A 21,344-nucleotide genomic window follows, 5' to 3' on the forward strand; every position below is an offset into this window, starting at 1 on the left:
TGAAAGCATAAAAGTGTTGAGGAAATATTTAATAAATTTCAAAATAACCCTCGTAGAGCAGCGCTTGTATGGACAATAGTAAAAAATTTATCTCAGCAGTGATTTCTTAAAAGTTTTATTAAGCCAAAACCAGTAAAAATCTATTTATTTTTTTTTATCTATCCTGCTAAAAATTACTAACATAATAAAAAATATTATACAACCATTGGCAGATGCTGAGGACAAATTGAAATATTTCAAAATTATTTAAATAATTTCTGTATTGGCTTTCGGGATTTTTTTTTGAACTACGTGAATGATTTTTGATACACATGGCAAGTGGGATAAATTTGAAATTTTTGTCTATATAGGATTTGAGTTGCAAAAAAAACAGTCAAAATAATAATTGTAGGAACAATTAAAATAAAGTGAAATAACAATAAAAACATTAAAAGAAACGCATTAGAAAGCATAACAGCTTTAAGAAAAGCTTTAATAAATACAAAAATAATCTACGTAAAGCAACGATTTAATAAATAAAGTTAAAATGATAAGGAGAAGAAATAACTTCTTCGTGTCTTTTGGTGCAGTTGTTAAATTACTACTGATAAGAATTTTTTTTATTTCCAAGACATGAATAAAAAAAAAATCAACCTCTCTGGAAGTAAAAATTTTAATTTAATAAAAAATCCTTTATTTGCTTTACAATAATAAAATATTATCATTATTGAACTATTACCATTTGCTAAGAAAAAAAATTATAGAATACCCATTCTACCTATTGTTTTTTAGTCGAAGGTCCTACTTAAAATTGAAATATCTTAACATTATTTAAATAATTTCTATAAATCTTCTATTTAAAATTAGTCTTTGATCTAAATTAAATCATTATTTAAATAAATCCTTTAGAACTACATGAATTATCTTTAGTACACATGACTAAATAATCTAAAATGATTACCACCGTTTTGTACTATATTTATTTCTCCATTAATTACTTTGTTAGAATCAACGCAACAATGAGTTTTAACTGACAAAATCTTAAACTGATGATAATTAAAAAAAAATCAATTTTAATAAGAAAAATATTATGTCATGCTAAAATTCGTTATTTTACGGTGCTTACTTCTTTAATTTTTTTTATTTTTTCTTCACTTTATTTTTGTTTCGCAGATTTTTCTTTGACTGTTATTTTAGGTTCTGTTGAATATTACTAATTATTCCTTAATATTTTATTTGATTGATTCAATGCATGTTAAATACCACAAATAATTGTATAGAAAAACTGGTTAAATGACCTAAGGAGAAAATAATTTTAATTTCCTATCCTTAATACCTTATAAATAAATATTGGCTTTATTTGTACTTTTTAATAGTGTACATAGGCGAAGTCTAGCCAAAGGCTAATCTACTTAACCTATTTTAAAAATGTAAGCAAAATTATTTCAGATAGCACAACAGAAAAAAAAATTAACATTTGTAATGGTAACAATAATATTAATATAAAAATAAATAGATATACACCCATTGGTCCATAAAAATCAAAAAATTATAAAATAAGAAATACCTACTGACAATTTAGCTATTCTGTTTTGTTAAAAAATGCAGCTTTAGTTTTTTCTTGGAACCCGCTACTGACATTTCTTTTATAGAATTCGGAACAAGGTGATTATAAATTGCCACAGCATTATACAGAAAACTACGACGAAAGAAGGCTGTTTGATATCTAGGAATTGACAACTTATTTATTATAAATCTCAGATTTGCTTCATGTAAATTTTTCCGAAAAGTAAGTTTTTTGCGGAGGTAGGGAGGAGTAGACGACGCTAGCAGTCTATGCACAAAAACCGCCATTTGCAAAGAGAATAGATTCCCCACGCGCAGCCAACCAAGTTCACACAGCCTTGCAGAGACTCTATCATACTTTCTCAGTCCATAAATAAATCTGCAGCATTGATTTTGCAGCTTTTGCAATCGGTACGCAGTGATTTTGTCTAAACATGGAAAATAAACAATATTGCAGTAACTCATAATAGGTAATACTAAAGACTCACACAGTTTTTTCCTTACCTTAAAATTAATTATATTTCTGTTTGCATACAATGGCTTTAAAGAATAGTATGACTTTTTAATAACATTAGAAACGTGTAACTTAAAGCGCAATTCATCATCCAAAAGCAATCCAAGATTTTTCGCACATTTGTCCCTACTTAGCTGATTACTTCCCACAAAAAGCTTTAAACCCTCCAATGCAAATCTTTTTTTGTTCTTAGAAGTAAAGTACATAACACAACACTTTGAAGCATTGAGTTTTAAATTATTTTGAGAGGAAAAGAAGGAAATTCTAGAAAGATCGTCGTTTATTTTATTTGATGCCTCCAATACAAATTCAGCTTTAAAAGAATGATAAATTTGCATATCATCCGCGAACCCATGGATCTGCCAGTATTTTACAACTTTAAACAAACATCAGAAGTAAGAGAGGTCCCAAAACAGATCCCTGAGGTACTCCAGATGTTATATATTTGATATTTGAAAAAGACCAGATTTTGATCTTCCAAGACCACCATTTGCCTTCTGTTGGATAAGTAGGATTTAAAAAACATTTGAGAAACATTATCAAAGCCATAATAAGCCAATTTTGCCAAAAGCAAATGATAATCCAAGGTGTCAAATGCTTTGGAAAAATCAAGCATTTTAAGTGCTGTGGAGTCACCTTTAACCATTGCAGAAATTATCTCTTGGGTAACGTTTAGTAAGACAGATGTCGTGCTATGTTGTTTTCTAAACCCAGATTGCTTATGCAGAATAATATTATTGGAGGCGACAAAATGTCATAAATTTGCGGCTGTATAAACTTTTCCAAAACTTTAGCGATCACCGGGATAATTGAAATTGGTCTAAGGTCGCTGAAATTAGTTGGATTATTAATTTTAGCAAAAGGTGTTAAGAGAGAAATTTTCTACATATCCGGGAAATATCCAGCTTCTAGGCAACAGTTTATAATATGCGTAATATATGGAGATAGCTTTGGAATACAGTGTTGCAACATTAACGCTGATATTGAATCACAACTGTGTGCATTTGATTTTTTTCCTCAACTTTGGCTAATCGAAATGAAAAATTTAGATCATGCTTAAACTGTTTGTTCTGAAAATTAGCAACTTCTTCGAGGCAACTACCTAACGGGCTATAAATTGAAGCAAAATAGTCATTAATTTTGTTAGGATTTCGGAGATTTAAAGAATTATGATCTTCTGATGAAATTGCAGATAATTTCTTTTTTCTCGCCTAATCATTCCCACCACAAGATTACGCATCTGTCTATAATATTCCCAATCCGTCAAATTTTAAGATTTTTTAAAACTTGACAATGCCTTATATCTTTTATAAAAAGCTGCATATTTGCAGTTATCCACGGGGTACAAGGCTAGACTTTTTTGACGTCGTAAAGGGTGCATGTCTATCAAATAATGAGCAAATATTACTAGTAAGATACTGAATTTTTTCGTCTAGATTAATGATATAGTACACATTATCCCAAACAAATTTAATTCAGGTCCTTATAAAAATCATTTTTATTAAAATGTTTAAAATTACGATAGAGTTTCGTTTTTATCTCCCTTATATGCCTGTCTAAATGTTAAGGTACCTATCCTAAAAAAAACTTTGATTGTTGCACATGCATTATAAGGAAAAATTAAGTAAAGAAACATTAAAGGAAAGAAGCGCATTAAAAAACCTAACACCGTTTACGAAATTGTTAATAAATATGAATTAAAGTAAAATGTAATCCTTGTAAAGGAACGTTTTTGAATTATGCTTTTTGATATACATATATGGCTGGATTACCATAAAATGATTAAAAACTATGCAAGGAAAATCATTGTAAACTTTTACTTAAAAGATGGATGACACTCGTTTTATTTAAAAGTTAATTAATTTCTACATTTTTGTATTTTTAAGTTGAGAAATATATTTATAAAGAACTATAACGATAAGAAAAATAAGGTAAAAAACATTAAAAAATTAAAACATTAGAAGGCATAATTTAAGAAACTTTAATAAATATAAAAATAAACCGCGTAAAGCAACGCTTTTATAGACTTGTGTTTATATATACTTCTTTCTATATCAGTTGTTTTCTAAAAACTCTCACTCTAGTTACCACTTTATGATGATTGTAAAAAAATTAGTATTACTACAAAAAATGTCAAAATGTTAGTTTATGTCAATTTAACAACAACTAAATAAAATACGTTGATTTACAAGTGTAATTTTTAGATTTATTACAGGTTTCCTTAAAACTGTTGTGCTTCTTAATGCGTTTCATTAATTTTGTTATTGTTTCCTCACTTTATTTTTTTCCGCTTAATGCTTTTTTTATTGACTCTTATTCTAGGCTTGGTTGAATATTACAAACTACATCTTTCCGTAATATTTTGGATTTGTTTTCATGTAGCAGGGTAATACAGGTATTGGGTTTTTAAACATTATTTCTGAAAAACTATACGAAAAACGAAGAAGTCGAAGAATTCAATTTTTAGTGAGTTATACGAGCCCTAACAACTAACTATATGTTGGAACAAGCAGTTATTTTCAAATAAAATTCCCATTTAGCGAAAAAATTTTATTAATTTTTTTTTTAATCATTAATATGAAATGAACAAGCTTTCTTATAATGTTTTTATAATTTATTTATATACTTTAAGTTATTTAGTATTTAATTACTTGGTAAATAATTGAAAAATGCTGACAACTAAATATTGGAACAAGTGAGTTTTAAAAAAGGAAAATACAAATTAGTAAGGCGTAACGTCGCCCTTAGCTTGAATAACAGCCTGAACTCTATGAGGCATTGTACCAACTAGACCTTCACAAAATTCAGGGGTGAAACTATCCCATATTTTCTGTAGTTTAGCACGTAGTTGTGGCAAAGTACGCTGCGGACTATTTCTTAGGCGTTGCTTTATTTTGTGCCAAAGTGTTTCGATTGGAGCGAGATCCGGGCTGCTAGAGGGGTGTGACAAAACTTTAATATTATGATCCCCCATTAATTTTTTGGTAGATTTAGCAGTATGACATGAGGCACCGTCCTGTTGAAAGATAAAATCTTCAGATGGATATAAATTTGCTGCACTTGGTAAAAGCGAATGTTCGAGAATGTCTTGATATTTTTCTGCATTTACTATGCCATCAATTAAGTGTAACGTTCCCAACCCTTTAGCTGACATACAACCCCACACCATGATGCCCTATGGAAACTTTACAGTCCTTTTAAGACAATCCTTATGGAATGCTTCCGTTTTGTCCCGAATCACACGCTTTCGATAATCTCCGACACAGGCATCAAATTTGCTTTCGTCGCTATAAATAACTTTTCTCCAATTTTCTTTGGTTCATGAGAGTTGTGATTTGTGCCCAAATGTAACGATTTCTTTTTTGAGTCTCCGTTAACAATGATTTTTCTTTGGCCTAGGCGAAAAAATGAGAAAAATGAAAATAATATGGCACAGAACACCCTATTAAACATACCTTATAAAAACTAAGACCGCTCTTGTGGATATATGTGCGGCAGCATTCTCTGGAAACATTTATCCCACTTTCTCTATTCCACCTTGCAGTTACTTCTCGTAGAGTATTTCTTCTTCCCGACTTACAAATTTTAATCAAGTTCCTTACATTTCTTTGAGAAACAACTTTTGGACGTCCTGAACTTTTGCCGCGAACACCAATCCTGGCAGTTTCACCAAATTTTTTAATTATATTAAATATAGTAGTTGTTGCAACATTTAATTCACTGGAGATTTCTCGCATTGTTTTCCTTTTATGGTACTGCCGGAAAATAATTTCTCGCGCTTTTAGATCAGTAGGTTTTCCACGAGCCATTATTGTATTTTACTCATAATAAAAATGACAGTAATTGATAATTAATGGTCAAGTGAAGCATCAAAGTTTTTATTGTTGACAACGGACTACTTACTTTTGTTTATTCAAAGCATCTTTGCGTCATGACAGTGGAAATTAAACGTCATAAAACTGGAAAAATTTGAGCAAAAGCAACCCATGTTCCAACATTTAGTTGTCAACATTTTTTGATTATCAAACAATTAAATAAATATTATTTAACATCAAAATTTCATTAAACCTTAAAAATAATTCTCTAAAACATAAAAAATGTTATTAATTTATTATTTTTTAATAAAAAAAAATTAAAAGAATTACGGTAAACTGGAATTTTATTCGTAAAATGACTATACTTGCTCCAATATATAGTTGTTAGGGCTCGTATACCTCTCTTATTAAGTGTTTTGACGTTTACAAAAGCACGATAAGGAAAAAAATAAAGTGAAGAAACAATAAAGGAATTAAAGCAACAATAATTTAGGTCTTGCTGTTGATTTTTAGTCCTTAAATCTGGAATTTTTTTGAAATTAAGTTTTTTGGGTTTCTCAAGTCACATCTTTAATAAATTAAATTTTTGATCCTTCGGGTCGGATTTTTACGGATTGGAGGCAAATTTCTAATTCATTTATTTATATACAAAATTTTAATTAAATTGAGTTTTTTTTCTTAGTTTTTGAATTTAATTTAGTTTAATTTTAATTTTCTCAAGTCCGTTTACTTGAAGTTTCTATTACTCATTACTATTATTCAGGTAATAGAACATGAATTTTTAAATGATGAAACCAAAATCAGATATCTTACTGTAGCTACCACTTGATGATCAAAAAAATGTCAAAATATTCTTTTATGCAAACTTAGCCACAAATTAAAAAAAAATTCGTTGCTTTACGACTGTTATTTTCAGATTTATTTCAGGTTTCCTATAAACTGTTATGCTTCTTAATGCGTTTCATTAATTTTTTTATTACTCCTTTACATTATTTTTTTTTTCATTTACTGTTATTCTAGGCTTTGTTGAATATTCAAAACTAATTTTTTTCTGTATTAGATTGTTAAACAATATAAAAAACTATGTAAGAAAAACAGTTAAATGAGTCAAGGCATAGACAAATAATTTAATTTTTAATAATTTGTACACTTTTCTGATTTTCCAAATATTTTGACTTTTGCATAACCATAGTAATGAAAAAGTAAATTGAGAAAATAATAAAGGATATAAAGAAACGCATAAAACACCTAACAGCAATAAGAAAATTATTATTAAATATGAAAATGATCCTCGTAAAGGAACGCTTTTGATATATATGGCTGAATTGCCTAAAATCATAAAAACCTGTAATATTTTCATAGAAAGGGCCATATAATAAAGTATCTTTAAATTGTAAAGGCTGTAAATACATTTCCATTTAAGTAATATATCACGCACTTAAAAATTACAAAATATTTATATTTAATTAAAAAAAAACACGTGCTGTTTAAGTGACCTACTTTCAACATTTTTGTGCATTATTTTTTGGGATACATTGCCCATCTAAGATACCTAAAATGTCGATTTTTGTTTAAATAATTTATAAAATACTTATTTTCAACATCTATTGGTTTGCCTAGATGCACTTGAACGAAGAAAATATGTGCAATAAGAGGGAAAATCCGATGGGCGTAGCAAGGTTGACCGGCGGCCTATACATATATAAAATAGTGCAATCCGCACTATTTGTCACTTCTTGTTTGTGTGCAACCGACGAGAAAAACAACCATGAATTCCTTGGTAAGTACACGCCCTTCACATAAACCACACTAGTCTAAAATTCACATAAGTATAATTTATATCTGCTAAAGTAAATATTTTTTTAATAATATTGTTGTAGGGTTTAGCCGTTTTCTTAGTAACAGTAGCTATCGCTAGCGCTGGATTACACGCCGGTATCGTAGGCGGCGTCGGCAGTCCAGCCATTATTAGTGGCCCATCCGGTGCTGTTGTTCGAAGCGGAGTTGCCCATGGAGCTGTCGTTGCTGGACCTGCTCTGGGTCTCGGTCTTGGTCTTGGACACCTTGGAGGTACTTTATCCTTTACTTTAATTGTTTCTATTTCTTTTAAATAAGTCTTTATTTTCGTTTTTTTTTGTAGTGGTAGCTCCTGGTGTTTTGGCTCCTGGTCTCGGCCTATTGGGAGCCCACGGATGGGAAGGATCAGGTATCGAGGGTCAATGGATTCCAGACATCAACGAGCATTTGTACGATGATGGTAGCTACAAGCCTCACATCTATGGTCATTAGAACTTTAATAAGAAAATTATTATGAACTGATATTCTATGAATGTTTGATATATTTTATGTATATACCTATAACAGATTGTAGTGATGTAATAAAGTTTTATTGAACGCCTTTGCGTGTTTTACTTTTATACCCCCAAATTAGGTTAAAACTGTTTTTTTAATTGATATAATATAATATTAATTACATCTCTATTGTCGACTTCTGAGCTCTTTTTTTTATATTCTAAATAAATTTTAAAATAAAAAAAAATCAATAAAATTAATTGATTTTTTTTAAGTAAAATAAACAGACAAGTTATTAAATAACTAGTTCTAAAAAAAATGAAATTTGCACTCAAAAAACTGTTAAAAAAATATAGTACAATAATACCCATTTAAGTTATGCCTAATAAAGTAATACTTGACTGAGGTCAAAGGTATTGTTTGATTTTCTTTTAAAGTGAGAGAAATATGACCTATGAAAAACAAAGAAAGGTAACATAGAGAAAATAGTGTATTACTAAAACTAAGAAAAAAACTCATAATAATAATCATAATAGTAGTCATAATATTAAAACTTTCAATATAATGAATGATTTTTTTCTGCCTTTTGTTTAATTTTTTTGTTAATTTCTTGATTATTTATTTATTTAACGAGAAGTTATTGAGTGAATTGTAAAACAAATTTAAAAATCAACTTATGTAACACGAAAAAAATTATTATAAAAAAATAAAAAAAAAATTTTAAGTATATTAAGGACATCTATCGTCATCTATTATAGATGTCCTTAATATACTTAAAATTTATTTTTTTTTATTTTGTTATCTTTCTCTTTCTATTTTTTTTTCTTATTGTAAAAAGTCCATATATTAATAAAAAATTCTGAAATTTATTTACAAGTCTATTATTTCAAATGTGGTTGGATCGCTTTGAGAATCAAACATCAACCTTGGATACTGTTACATAAAAATGCCGATAATTCTGAAATTATTTATTGAAATAATTTACACCATATAAATTATTTGCAAAAAATAGTTTTCTTAATCTGATACTTTTTATTTCATAAAAATATTCTAATTAGTTTTTGAGTTATAAGACCTTGAAGTGAGTGGTCAGTTTAAAGATCAAACATCAGCCTTGGACACTACCACCTAAAAGTGCTGATAATTCTTTAGTAGTTTTTTGAAATAATTTAAGCACTTAAGTCTATTTGTGAAGAATATTTTCTGAAGATCATGTTTCTTGTTTCATAACAATATTCCAACTAGATATTCAAATATTGGACCTAAAAGTGAGTAGTCACATTAAAAATTAAACACCAACCTTGGAATTAATATTATCACATAAAAGTTTTGATAATTCTAAAAAACGAATATTCTCCTGAATATTACGCTTTTTGTTTTATAAAAATATTTTAGTTAGTTTTTGAAATAGGGTAAACCCACCAGTGATTGGCCACTCACCAGATTCACAAAGGTATTTCCAAGTGATACAGACCCAATATTGTATTGCAGAATCGTCACGTAAGAAACATAGTGTATATTAAAGAGATACATACATTATTTGGGCACTTTTTTATAAATTAGAATAGGTAACAATATATTTTTTGGTTTCAACATTAAATCACCAGTGATTGGCATAAGTGAGTCAGTCATTGGTCACTACTCTTTTAGTTATTGGCCAAAGATATTTTTATAAAGAAAATTCTTATTAATTAATTCTTATTATCATCTTAGAAAAAACTCTTATTTTCTAAGATGTTTTGGATTGTGAAAAGGCAAATATTTTTAGTTCCTTTATTTCTTTTTTTTTCTGGGGTGTTTTATGACTAAAGCAGTTTATTTTTTCATTTAATTTCTTTTTAATTATATTTTTTATATTAATTTTTAACTATCTTATATATTTATTGATCAATTGCTAACTAATTAATTGCACAAAATAGAAATAAATAATACAGTAAAATAAGTACCGTCCTTTCACATGTAGAGTAATAAAATGTAGAGTAGAGTAATAAAAACGACAGAGCATAGAAATGAAGGATGGCCACAAAAAAGCAACCAAGGTTGCCAAATTACTTAACAAGAATTAGAAAAAAGATATAACGCTTATAATTTTTATTAACAGAATGTTTATATTAGTGGCCAATCACTGAAACATAATTTATGAATGGCCAATCACTGGTGGGTTTACCCTATTGGACTTTGAAATGAGTGGTCACGTTAATAATCAAAAATCGTTTTTAAGCACTATCTCCTAAAAGTGCCGATAATTTTAAACGTAATCTTTGCACTAATTTACACTCTAAAGACAAGAATTTTCTAACTAGTTTTTTGAAATATTGAATTTTTAAACAAGTAGTTACCTTGAAAATCAGAAATCGTTTTTGGGTATTATTACGTACAAGTGCCGACAATTCTAAAACTATTTCTTAAATTAGTTAACGTTATAAAAATTTTTTCAAAGAATGTTCTCTTAAATATCATGCTATTTATTCCATGAGAATATTCCAATCAGTTTTTGAGATAATGGGGTTTGAAATTAGTGTCAACTTAAAGACCAAAATTCGTTATTGGGCACTATTACATAAAAGTTTTAATAATTTAAAAATTTTTTCTTAGACTAGTTTACATTATAAAAAATATTCTTTTTAAAATCACGCTTTATATTTTATGAGAATATTCTAATTTCTTTTTGGGATATTGCATTTTGAAATGAGTGGTCATCTTGAAGATCACAAATCGTTCTTACGTACTATCACCAAAAAGTGCCGATAATTCTGAATCCGTTTCTTTGACTATATTACACCGGTAAAAATATTTATAAAGAATATTTTTCTGAATAACATGCTTTTTACTTTATAAGAATATTCTAATTAGTTTTTGAGATATTGGACTTTGAAGTAAGCGGTCACCTTAAAGGTCAAAAATCATTCTTCATTTTAAAGTGCCAATAATTCTGAAAGTATTCTTTGGACTTGTTTATATTATACAGAATATTTGCAAGGAATATTCTCCTGAATATCATGCTTTTTACTTTATGAACACATTTCAGTGACTTTTTGAGATATTGGATTTTGAAGTGAGTGGTGATCTTCAAAAAACTCAAAAACTGTCATATAAGAGTGCCGATAATTCTGAAAGTATTTCTAAGATCAGATCATACTATGAATAACATTTGTAAAGAATATTTCCGAAAATATTATGCTTTTTGTTTGGGTACTATCAAAGTTCCGATAATTTACAAATTTATAATTAAAAAACGACTATTGATAAATCATAGAATTAAAGTACTATTTGATTTTGTTTTTCAAAAAGCACAAAAAAATTTTTGTTTTTCGACAATTCCTCGATCCTTCCTTCACCTTTCTGTTATTTCACACTTTAAAAATATATGAAGATTTACAGGCTATTATATAGATATTTAGGAAGGTAATGGGAACTAAAATATGGTTTAAAAAAATATATGTGGTCTAATTAATTACGCTCCTCATCAAGTCAAGTACTAAACCTAAAACTGCTATTCTAAAGCAATAAACAAACTACAAAATAACACTTATTTCATGAATATATATTATGTAGATTAAACGATATGACCTAAAGAGCCTCAGGTTGACTTAGTGAGAAACTGCAATTACTACCTTAAATTGAAAACTAACCATTCATACATTTTACAAATTAAATTATGTTTTTTTCACCAATTTTTCATACATTTCTTGAGCTAGTATATAGGGTGGTTTAATGTCACACAATTATTTAAGGAAGTAATGGAAAATATACCTTGAATATACATAAATCCTAAATGCTTGCTTAATTTTTCTTGTCTTAGCAATTTTGGATACCCTGGGGTAATCTTCTAAGGATTAAAATTAGTAACTGGGAAAAATACGAACGAATAACACTTACACTTTTCTAGACAAATGTTATTCACCTGTTCGCAGCACATTGTCACCAACCTTACTGAAAAAAAAAAACTTGCCCCAGCAACCAATATTGTCCTCCACGTATGTACAACCTACCCAGTACATAATATGATAATATAAACAGTTGTCTTTGTATTTTAAACGCTGCTAGAAATTTCATCATCCCTTTCTCACAAGTTTTGAAAAAAATTGAAAAAAATGCATTATTTATTTGAATTTTCTAGTTTGGGTGTGGGTAAGTAGTAACTATATAAAGAGAATTATGACCTATGGGTATGTACCATTCGTGTCCCAGAATTCTTTTAGAATAACAGCCATGCAAGCTCTGGTAAGCCAAAGAAATTCACTTTGTAAATAATAATTTATTATTAGTAGGATATTTGCCTATTGTTTCGAATGATGAATTAAGAAAGCTCGTTTTATTAGAAAAATCAAACTTAAATTGTCAATATTTCATTTTTTGGGAATTCTATACAGTTGAAGTTACTTCGGGACGTATACGTTCAACTGCCTGTAATTCTTGATCCATATATTTTATTTATTTGTAATTTCAGGCCATTGGCTCAGTCAAACAGCTCAGTCTCAATTGCCTGAAATTGACGATTAAATAGTCCTAAATATTTTTGGAAATTCTAAGCAGTTTAGGTAATTCTGAGGTGTGGACTCAACTGCCTGTAATTCTTCAAGCATAATTTGATTTTGTTTATAATTCCAGACAATTGGGTCAGTTTAATTGTTCAGTCTAAATAGCCTGGAATTAAAAAAAAAATTGATTTTTTTGGAAAATTCCAGGAAATTAATCTAACTCCTGGACGTTCTTCGACTGCCTATAGTAATTCTTGATTCATCATTTTATTTCATTTGTATCTTCAGGCAATTGGGTCAATCAAACAGGTCAGTCTCCATTGCCTGGAATTGACGATTGTATACTCCCTATATATTATATTTTTATCATAATATTTTTGGGAATTCTAGGCAGCTCAAATAATTCGGAGGCATGAATTCAACTGCCCGAATTAATTTTTAATTCACGATTTTATTTTAATTGTAATTCAAGGCAATTGGGTAAGTTAAGCCGCTCAGTCTGACTTGGTGGGAATTGCAAAAGAAATGTACGTCTGTATAGTCCCTGTAATTCCAGAATATATTTGCGAATTTCGGGCGGTTGAGGTAATTACTGGATTCGTGCGTTCAACTGCCTGGAATTCTTAGATCATAATTTTATTTAATTTGTAATTCCACGAAGTTAAATCTGTCTTTAAACTTCTCAATCTGAATAAAGAATTCACACAAAAGTCTTTAAAGTTCCAGGATATTTTTGGGAATTCTAGTAAGTTAATGTCATTCCTGGACGTACGTTCAACTGCCTGGAATTCTTGATCTACAATTTTAATTTATTTGTAATTTCAGGCAATTGGCTCAGTCAAACAGCTTAGTCTCAATTGCCTGAAATTGACGATAATATAGTCCTAAATATTTTAGGAAATTCTAAGCAGTTTAGGTAATTCTGAGTCATAGATACAACTGCCTGTAATTCTTGATCCATAATTTGGTTTTATTTATAATTCCAGACAATTGGGTCAGTTTAAATGTTCAGTCTTAATGGCCTGGAATTTAAAAAAAATCACAGTCTCTAAAATTCCAGGATTTTTTTGAGAATTCCAGTTCGTTCCTTCCAGGACGTTCTTCAACTGCCATTCATCATTTTATTTCATTATATCAGGATTCTAGTAAGTTAATGTCATTTCTGGACGTACGTTCAATTGCCTGGAATTCTTGATCCATAATTTTAATTTATTTATAATTTTAGGCAATTGGCTTAGTCAAATAGCTTAGTCTCAATTACCTGAAATTGACGATTATATAGTCCTAAATATTTTTGAAAATTCTAAGCAGTTTAGGTAATTCTGAGGCGTGGACTCAACTGCCTGTAATTCTTGATCAATAATTTAATTTAATTTATAATTCCAGATAATTGGGTTAGCCTAAATATTCAGTCTAAATAGCCTGGAATTTAAAAAAAAAATTTTTTTGGAGAATTCCAGGAAACTAATCTAACTCCTGGACGTTCTTCGACTGCCTATAATTCTTGATTCATCATTTTATTTCATTTGTATCTTCAGGCAATTGGGTCAATCAAACAGGTCACTCTCCATTGCCTGGAATTGACGATTGTATACTCCCTATATATTATATTTTTATCATAATATTTTTGGGAATTCTAGGCAGCTCAAATAATTCGGAGGCATGAATTCAACTGCCCGAATTAATTTTTAATTCACGATTTTATTTTAATTGTAATTCAAGGCAATTGGATAAGTTAAACCGCTTAGTCTGACTTGGTGGAAATTTGAAAAGAAATGTACGTCTGTATAGTCTCTATAATTCAGGTAGTTGAGGCAATTCCTGGATTCGTGCCTTCAACTGCCTGAAATTCTTAATTCATAATGTTATTTAATTTGTAATTCCAGGAATTTAAATCTGTTCAACTTCTCCAACTCTTCCAAGAAGTTAAATCTCTTGGGATTTCTAGTAAGCTGATGTCATTCCTGGACGTACGTTCAACTGCATAGAATTCTTGATCTACAATTTTATTTTATTTGTAATTTCGGGCAATTGATTCAGTCAAACTGCTCAGTCTGACTTGGTGGGAATTGGAAAAGGAATGTACATATGTATAGTCCCTATAATACCAGAATATATTTGCGAATTTTGGGCAGTTGAGGTAATTCCTGAACGTGCGTTCAACTGCCTGGAATTCTTAATTCATAATTTTATTTAATTTGTAATTCCACGGAGTTAAATCTGTCTTAAAACTTCTCAATCTGAATAAAGAATTCACACAAAAGTCTTTAAAATTCCAGGATATTTTTGGGAATTCTAGTAAATTAATGTCATTCCTGGACGTACGTTCAACTGCCTGGAATTCTTGATCTACAATTTTATTTTATTTATAATTCCAGGCAATTGGCTCAGTCAAATAGCTTAGTCTCAATTGCCTGAAATTGACGATTATATAGTCCTAAATATTTTTGGCAATTTTAGACAGTTTTATTAGTTTTAGACAGTTTAGGTAATTCTGAGGCGTGGACTCAACTGCCTATAATTCTTGATCCATAATTTGATTTTATTTATAATGCCAGACAATTGGGTTAGTCTAACTGTTGAGTTTAAATAGCCTGGAATTTTAAAAAAAAAATATTTTTTTTGGAAAACTCCAAGAAATTAATCTAACTCCTGGATGTTCTTCGACTACCTATAATAATTCTTGATTCATCATTTTATTTCATTTGTATCTTGAGGCAATTAGGTCAATCAAACAGGTCAGTCTCCATTGCCTGGAATTGACGATTGTATACTCCCTATATATTTCATAATATTTTTAGGAATTCTATGCAGCTCAAGTAATTCGGAGGCGTGAATTCAACTGCTTGAAGTTCTTAATTCATGATTTTATTTCAATTGTAATTCAAGGCAATTGAGTAAGTTAAACCGCTGAGTCTGACTTGGTGCGAATTGGAAAAGGAATATACATATGTATAGTCCCTATAATTCCAGAATATATTTGCGAATTTCGGGCGATTGAGGTAATTACTGGATTCGTGCGTTCAACTGCCTGGAATTCTTAGTTCATAATTTTATTTAATTTATAATTCCAGGCAATTGGTTCAGTCAAACAGGTCAGTTTCAATTGACTGTGATTGCAAAAAAACATAATTTCTGACTATAAAGTAATATAGTTCAGTCTGATAATGCATCTGCTAAATGCATTACCCTTGAAACAGGATTGTCGTTTGATTCTGTGAAGAAATCTCTTCCTTATTAGAGTTTACACATTATAAATTAAAAAAAATATATTATGAGAGGATATGCTTTAAGGCAAACCTACTAGGAATTAGGTGCGTCTATGGCAAAAACAATTTTCTATGCATTGGTGCAATCACATCTTCGCTATTGGAATAGCTTTCTGGAGCTACTCTTCTCTTAAATCTGTGAAATTAAGAGAACAAGCGAATTTTCCAAGGACAATATACATTGTCCAATATTTATTGCCTTTATATATTTTTTTTTCAAATACAGAGTGTTAAGTATACAAATATTTATTTCTCGAATTTTCAGTTCGTAGCAGCCCTTTTCGGCGTCCTCGCCTACGCCTCGGCCGGCGGCCTCGGCCTCGGTTTGGCCGGAAGTGTTGACGGTGGCGCCATCCTTTCCGGACCCTCCGGAGTAGTCCAAAGGGGCGGATTGGCCGCGGTCGGACCGATCGGAGCTCCCGGAGCCATCATTGCCGGAGCCGCACCCGGAGCCATCTTGGCCGGAGGACATGGTAAGCATTTGTTTCCCAAAACAATAATATTAAAGAAAGCTTTACTGTTACAACAAGTTACATTGCTATAAACAAAGCACACATTATTACAAACAGTAAAATAATAAAAATACAGTTTTTGACAATTTTTTTATACACAGGTAACTTTTGTTATCTCCTTTTGCTTAATAGGAGTTTTCCTGCTAAATTTATATTAAAAAATTCATTTGATTTAGTTTTGTGTGTATAGATAATCTATAGGTCCAAGAAAAGAATGCTTTTCAACTAAGTTTTTTGGAATAGCAACGGATTTTAATAGAAAAAGTCATTTTCCTCTTATTTTTATATTGTTTCGGGCCTGTTTATTATATATGTTTAATTACTTAAATCAAGATTATTTCGATCTTAATTATTTATCAAGTTATCAAGGCCAGACTGTAAAGAAATAGGGACGCTGCTCCAGTCACACTGAAATAAGGTGATGATCCTTCTGTTTTCGACGCACACCCTTAGTGACTATGTAATGAGCGAAATAAAATAGAAACAAAATAAGAAGAGACACAATTTAACGTAAAAGGAAAAAGAATGACTCGACTTACCCTAGTAATAAATGAAGTAAAAGATGTTGATATAAGGAACACCCCAATCAGCTTTCATTAAATCGACAAAGACGTGATGCACTTCAGTATTATCTCGCATGAGTTTAGGTACCGATTCAATAATTCCCGTAGTACTACTGCTTTCCGGTATCGCACACCTGTTCCGTATTTTAAGTTTTTGGCGTATGACCTCGGTCAAATAGCTTACTCCTCTCGCCCCGAGGGGTCAATAAGGTAAAGTAGGATAAAAGAGCAAGGCTTTATGGAAGGAACATTGGAGTAAGAGAGTAAGAAAATGTAAGATAGGTCGAGTTTAAATATTGACAATTTACCAAGAAACGCGTGTGTTATACCGGGTGAACTTTTATACGCAAAATCAATGTAAATAAACCAAAATAAACAAAGTATTAAATATCTTAAACTTTAAAGAAAACTTATGTTAACTAAAATAAGTAAAATTAGCAAAAAGTAATAAAAGAAGAAAGAACGAAACAGATATTTCTTGCTTGAAAATTTCACTAATTTTTAATTTATTTTTTTTGGTTTGCAGGCCTTATTGGAGGCGGTGCAGTACTTGGCGGTGCCGGTCTCGGTTTGGGAGGCGGTTTGGGATTAGGATTGGGCGGCATCGCCAATCCCGGTTTGGCCGCCAAAGTTTTAGGCCTCGAAGGATCCGGCATCGAAGGCCAATGGATTCCAGACATCAACGAGAAATTGCACGACGACGGCAGCTACAAACCCCACGTGTACGGCCTTTAAATAGTAGCGAAATCATAAATTTATTTTCTTTGATTATTATTGACTGACTTGCGTGCATATTATTGGCCTGACATTGATGATGTGTACCATTTTTTTAAAATATAAAGGTGTATCAAAATAAAATTTAAAAAATTCTATTAAGGTGTTTTTTTGAGCTATTCTTAGATAAAGGAAGAACCTTTCAGACGCCCATAATTTCCTGAATTTAATAATAATGACTTTATTTGTATGTATATCAAATTAAAGATTGACGAAAAAAAGTGAATATTAGTGTAGAATTATCTGTTAGACCAAAATAACGTAAAAGAGCTTATAAAACTTAGAGAACCGTACTGCAACTATGACCTTTTTTAAACCAATCAAAGGGATAAATTCTTTTTTAAGAAAATATTGTATACTAATACTACTAAACTTAATCGATTGTATAGAACCATTCTAAGATTTTTGGTAAAATAAGTCAAATACTAATAAGATTTGATATATAATAACTGCTTTCTTCCACATATTTGGAAATATACCTTCTGCAATGACATAGTTAATAACATATGCTAAGAGATATTTCTTAACCTGGAATATTAATAAATTTCATCTCTATTAATTACTTTTTAGGAAATACATGTAGTTTTAATTGTAAAAAATCTTTTTAATTTTTAAAATATATTCTAAATTGTTTAGAGACTTCACAGATTTTGGGAGACAGTGTTTACAGCTCCTGGAAGTCTGAATCCAAGCAGTTTTTGTTACGATATTAAGAATAGATACTAAAATAAACGACTATAAATGAACGTCATTCATATGCACTTAAGTTATGCTAGCTTTTGACAAAATCAGCTCTACAGTAACATAATTTAAATAGGCACGTTCATCATTTAGGTTTAAACAAAAAGCGTTTTATCGATTATTAAGGAATAAAACACTTATTAAGAAAAATAACTGGTGACAATCGAGTTTAATAAGGGTAATTTCAGAATTTCTATTATTATATTAATATTTTTACTAATAAAAGCTACCTTATTATTAATATCGTTTATGTTATCTGTATTATTCCAAGGTTTCGACACTAAAGCTGAATAAAATTAACCATGATCTAAAGTATTAAAATTATACCCAGGCTTAATTTTTTTATGATAACATTTAAATTAGCAAAAATTAAGTGATCACTAAAATCTACGTCTTTGAGAGAAGCTGTAGAGTTAGGGAAATTTAAAAAAATCAAAGGTCTAAAAGCGCTTTCTATATTTAATAAATTACTATTAAAATCTCTTAAACAAATAACTTCGTCAATCTTAATGTGAGAAAATGTAACTTCAAGTTCATTTAGTTTTAGTTCTTGGGACCCATGACTTTTTTTTCTTGATTTCTTTGTCACCCGGTATAATATTAAAATTATTATTATAAAAAAATAATAATTTTAATATTGCATACAGTAATATTGCATTATTATCACCTAAAAAAGTAAGAAAAATTAACTATATTTACTATTCAATCCCGAGGTCCTAAGATGATCTTTTTTAAATTAAAATTTACATTAAATTCGTTTTCGAGTTCAACAAGCCTTGCACTTTACGTCTCTGTAAGATCATATAATAATTGGTATGATACGTATATGAGTCACGTAGCCTGGTAAAAAAAATATGTGTAACATAGTCCTACTTCAAATTAACGTTTCGTTGACACTAAATATAATTTTAAATTTTGAATCAAATTTTTGGTGCCACTGTTTTCCCAGAAACACACATTTTTCTTTAAAAGTAAACGAAAATCTATCGATATCATTTTTTGAGGCAACATTTTCCCAAATAGCCCACTTTCATCAGCATTATAAAGTTGATGGGCATTTGAGCCTAACTCCTCAATTTTATCATGAAGTTTTAGTTTGAAAGGATCTACTGCAGAGAGGTTACTGGAAAGTTTTTCCCCGGAAATAGAAAGCTGTCGAATTCCAAATTTCTGCTTAAAATTTTGGAGCCACCCTGAGCTAGCTTTAAACGTATTATTACCATGCAGTTGCTGGTAAAAATAATTTGCCTTTTCGCAAATAATTTCCTCAGACATTGGTGTACCTGTAATTTAATTTAAAAAAAATCGTAAGTTTCGTAAAGAGTCGAGACCTGCAAATTGACGCCACTGTTCGGTTAATCAAGAGCGTTCGGATAATGACCAAAAATTTGTTGGTTCGGCTAATCGGATATTCGGATAAACGCGTGTTCGGATAGTCGAGGTTATACTGTGGTCACTTTTTTTTTAAGTATCAACTACCTAAAAAAAATTCACTGCTTGACAAAAATTAGTTTCAGAAAATATCAGGCCGTTGAATTAATTTTTTTTGCAAAAGTAGTTTTTCTTATTAAAGTATCAATTACCTAAAAAAAATATTTTTGGTACCACTGGTAGTTTTCCCATAGAAAGATATGTTTCTTAAAAATCATCAAAAGCCAATAGGCAAGGTACTTTAAGCTACTTTTTCTTAGACAATATAAAGATAAAATCATAGTTTTGGTACCACTAGTAATTTTCACAAAAACACAATTTTTTATAAAAAACCTTGAAGAACTGAAATCAGATTTTTGGTACCACTGGTCGTTTTCCCAGAGACAGACATTTTTCTCAAAAATCATCAAAAGCCAATGGACATGGTACTTCAAGATTCTTTTTCCTGGACAATTTAAAGATGAAATCAGATTTTTGGTACCGCTGGTAATTTTGATAGAAACACAATTTTTTATAAAAAAACCTTCAAAAAACAATCGACATTTTCCGCTTTTTTTCCTAGACAATTTAACGGTGAAATAAGATTTTTGGTACCACTGGTATTTTTCATAGAAACACAAATTTATTTTAACAAACATCAAAAAGTTATCGACATGGTACTCATTTTTAACTACTTTTTTAGGACAATTTAATAGTGAAATCAGATTTTTGGTACCACTGGTAGTTTTCCCATAGAAAGTTATTTTTCTCAAAAATCATTAAAAGTCAATAGATATGTTACTTTAAGCTAATTTTTCCTAGACAATTTAAAGATGAAATCAAATTTTTGGTACCACTGGTAATTTTTACTGAAACACAAATTTTTATCAGAAAACTTAAAAAATCAATCGAAACTTTCCGCTACTTTTTCCTGCACTATTTATTGGTTAATTCAGATTTTTGGTACCACTGGTAATTTACTCGAAAATACAAATTTGTTTTAAAAAACATCAAAAAGCTATCGATATTGTATTCATTTTTAGCTGCTTTTTAGGACAATTTAATAGCAAAATCAGATTTTTAGTACTACTGGTCGTTTTCCGAGAGACAGACATTTTTCTTAAAAATCATCAAAAGCCAATAGACAAGGTACTTTGAGTTACTTTTTCCTAGACAACGTAATGATGAAATCAAATTTTTTGTACCACTGGTAATATTCACAGAAAAACAAATTTTTATAAAAAACCTTCAAAAATCAATCGACATTTTCCTGGACAATTTAATGGTGAAATCAGATTTCTGGTACCACTGGTCGTTTTCTCAGAGACAGACATTTTTCTCGAAAATCATCAAAAGCCGATAGACAAGGCACTTTAAGCTAGTTTTTCCTAGATAATTTAAAGATGAAATAAAATTTTTGGTACCACT

At 29.8% G+C, this 21,344-nt stretch overlaps 3 protein-coding genes across 3 annotated transcripts in view; 2 read left to right on the forward strand and 1 right to left on the reverse strand.

Annotated features, from left to right (window-relative positions):
- The window catches only part of LOC126734913 (protein madd-4), a 531,919-nt gene that overhangs the window by 145,923 nt on the left and 364,652 nt on the right, over positions 1 to 21,344 (reverse strand). The window lies entirely within an intron of this gene.
- Positions 7,509 to 8,272, forward strand: LOC126734911 (uncharacterized). Its single transcript, XM_050438747.1, has 3 exons — positions 7,509 to 7,654; positions 7,755 to 7,944; positions 8,015 to 8,272. The coding sequence occupies exons 1-3, from the start codon at positions 7,643 to 7,645 to the stop codon at positions 8,161 to 8,163; spliced, it is 351 nt and encodes a 116-aa protein (XP_050294704.1). The 5' UTR covers positions 7,509 to 7,642; the 3' UTR covers positions 8,164 to 8,272.
- LOC126734907 (uncharacterized) lies at positions 12,233 to 17,863 on the forward strand. Its single transcript, XM_050438742.1, has 3 exons — positions 12,233 to 12,390; positions 16,182 to 16,389; positions 17,518 to 17,863. Exons 1-3 carry the CDS (start codon positions 12,325 to 12,327, stop codon positions 17,724 to 17,726), a joined length of 483 nt encoding a protein of 160 aa, XP_050294699.1. The 5' UTR covers positions 12,233 to 12,324; the 3' UTR covers positions 17,727 to 17,863.

This window comes from Anthonomus grandis, chromosome 4, assembly GCF_022605725.1.
Source record: "Anthonomus grandis grandis chromosome 4, icAntGran1.3, whole genome shotgun sequence".
NCBI lineage: Eukaryota > Metazoa > Arthropoda > Insecta > Coleoptera > Curculionidae > Anthonomus > Anthonomus grandis.

What these genes read in the sequence shown, in the direction of transcription:
- LOC126734911 (XM_050438747.1), top strand. An exon ending in TGGTCTTGGACACCTTGGAG is followed by an intron (nt 7,945 to 8,014) that starts GTACTTTATCCT and finishes TTTTTTTTGTAG; the next exon opens with TGGTAGCTCCTGGTGTTTTG.
- LOC126734907 (XM_050438742.1), top strand. Translation starts at nt 12,325, where the DNA reads ATGACCTATGGGTATGTACCATTCGTGTCCCAGAATTCTTTTAGAATA. An exon ending in TAACAGCCATGCAAGCTCTG is followed by an intron (nt 12,391 to 16,181) that starts GTAAGCCAAAGA and finishes TCGAATTTTCAG; the next exon opens with TTCGTAGCAGCCCTTTTCGG. An exon ending in CATCTTGGCCGGAGGACATG is followed by an intron (nt 16,390 to 17,517) that starts GTAAGCATTTGT and finishes TTTGGTTTGCAG; the next exon opens with GCCTTATTGGAGGCGGTGCA.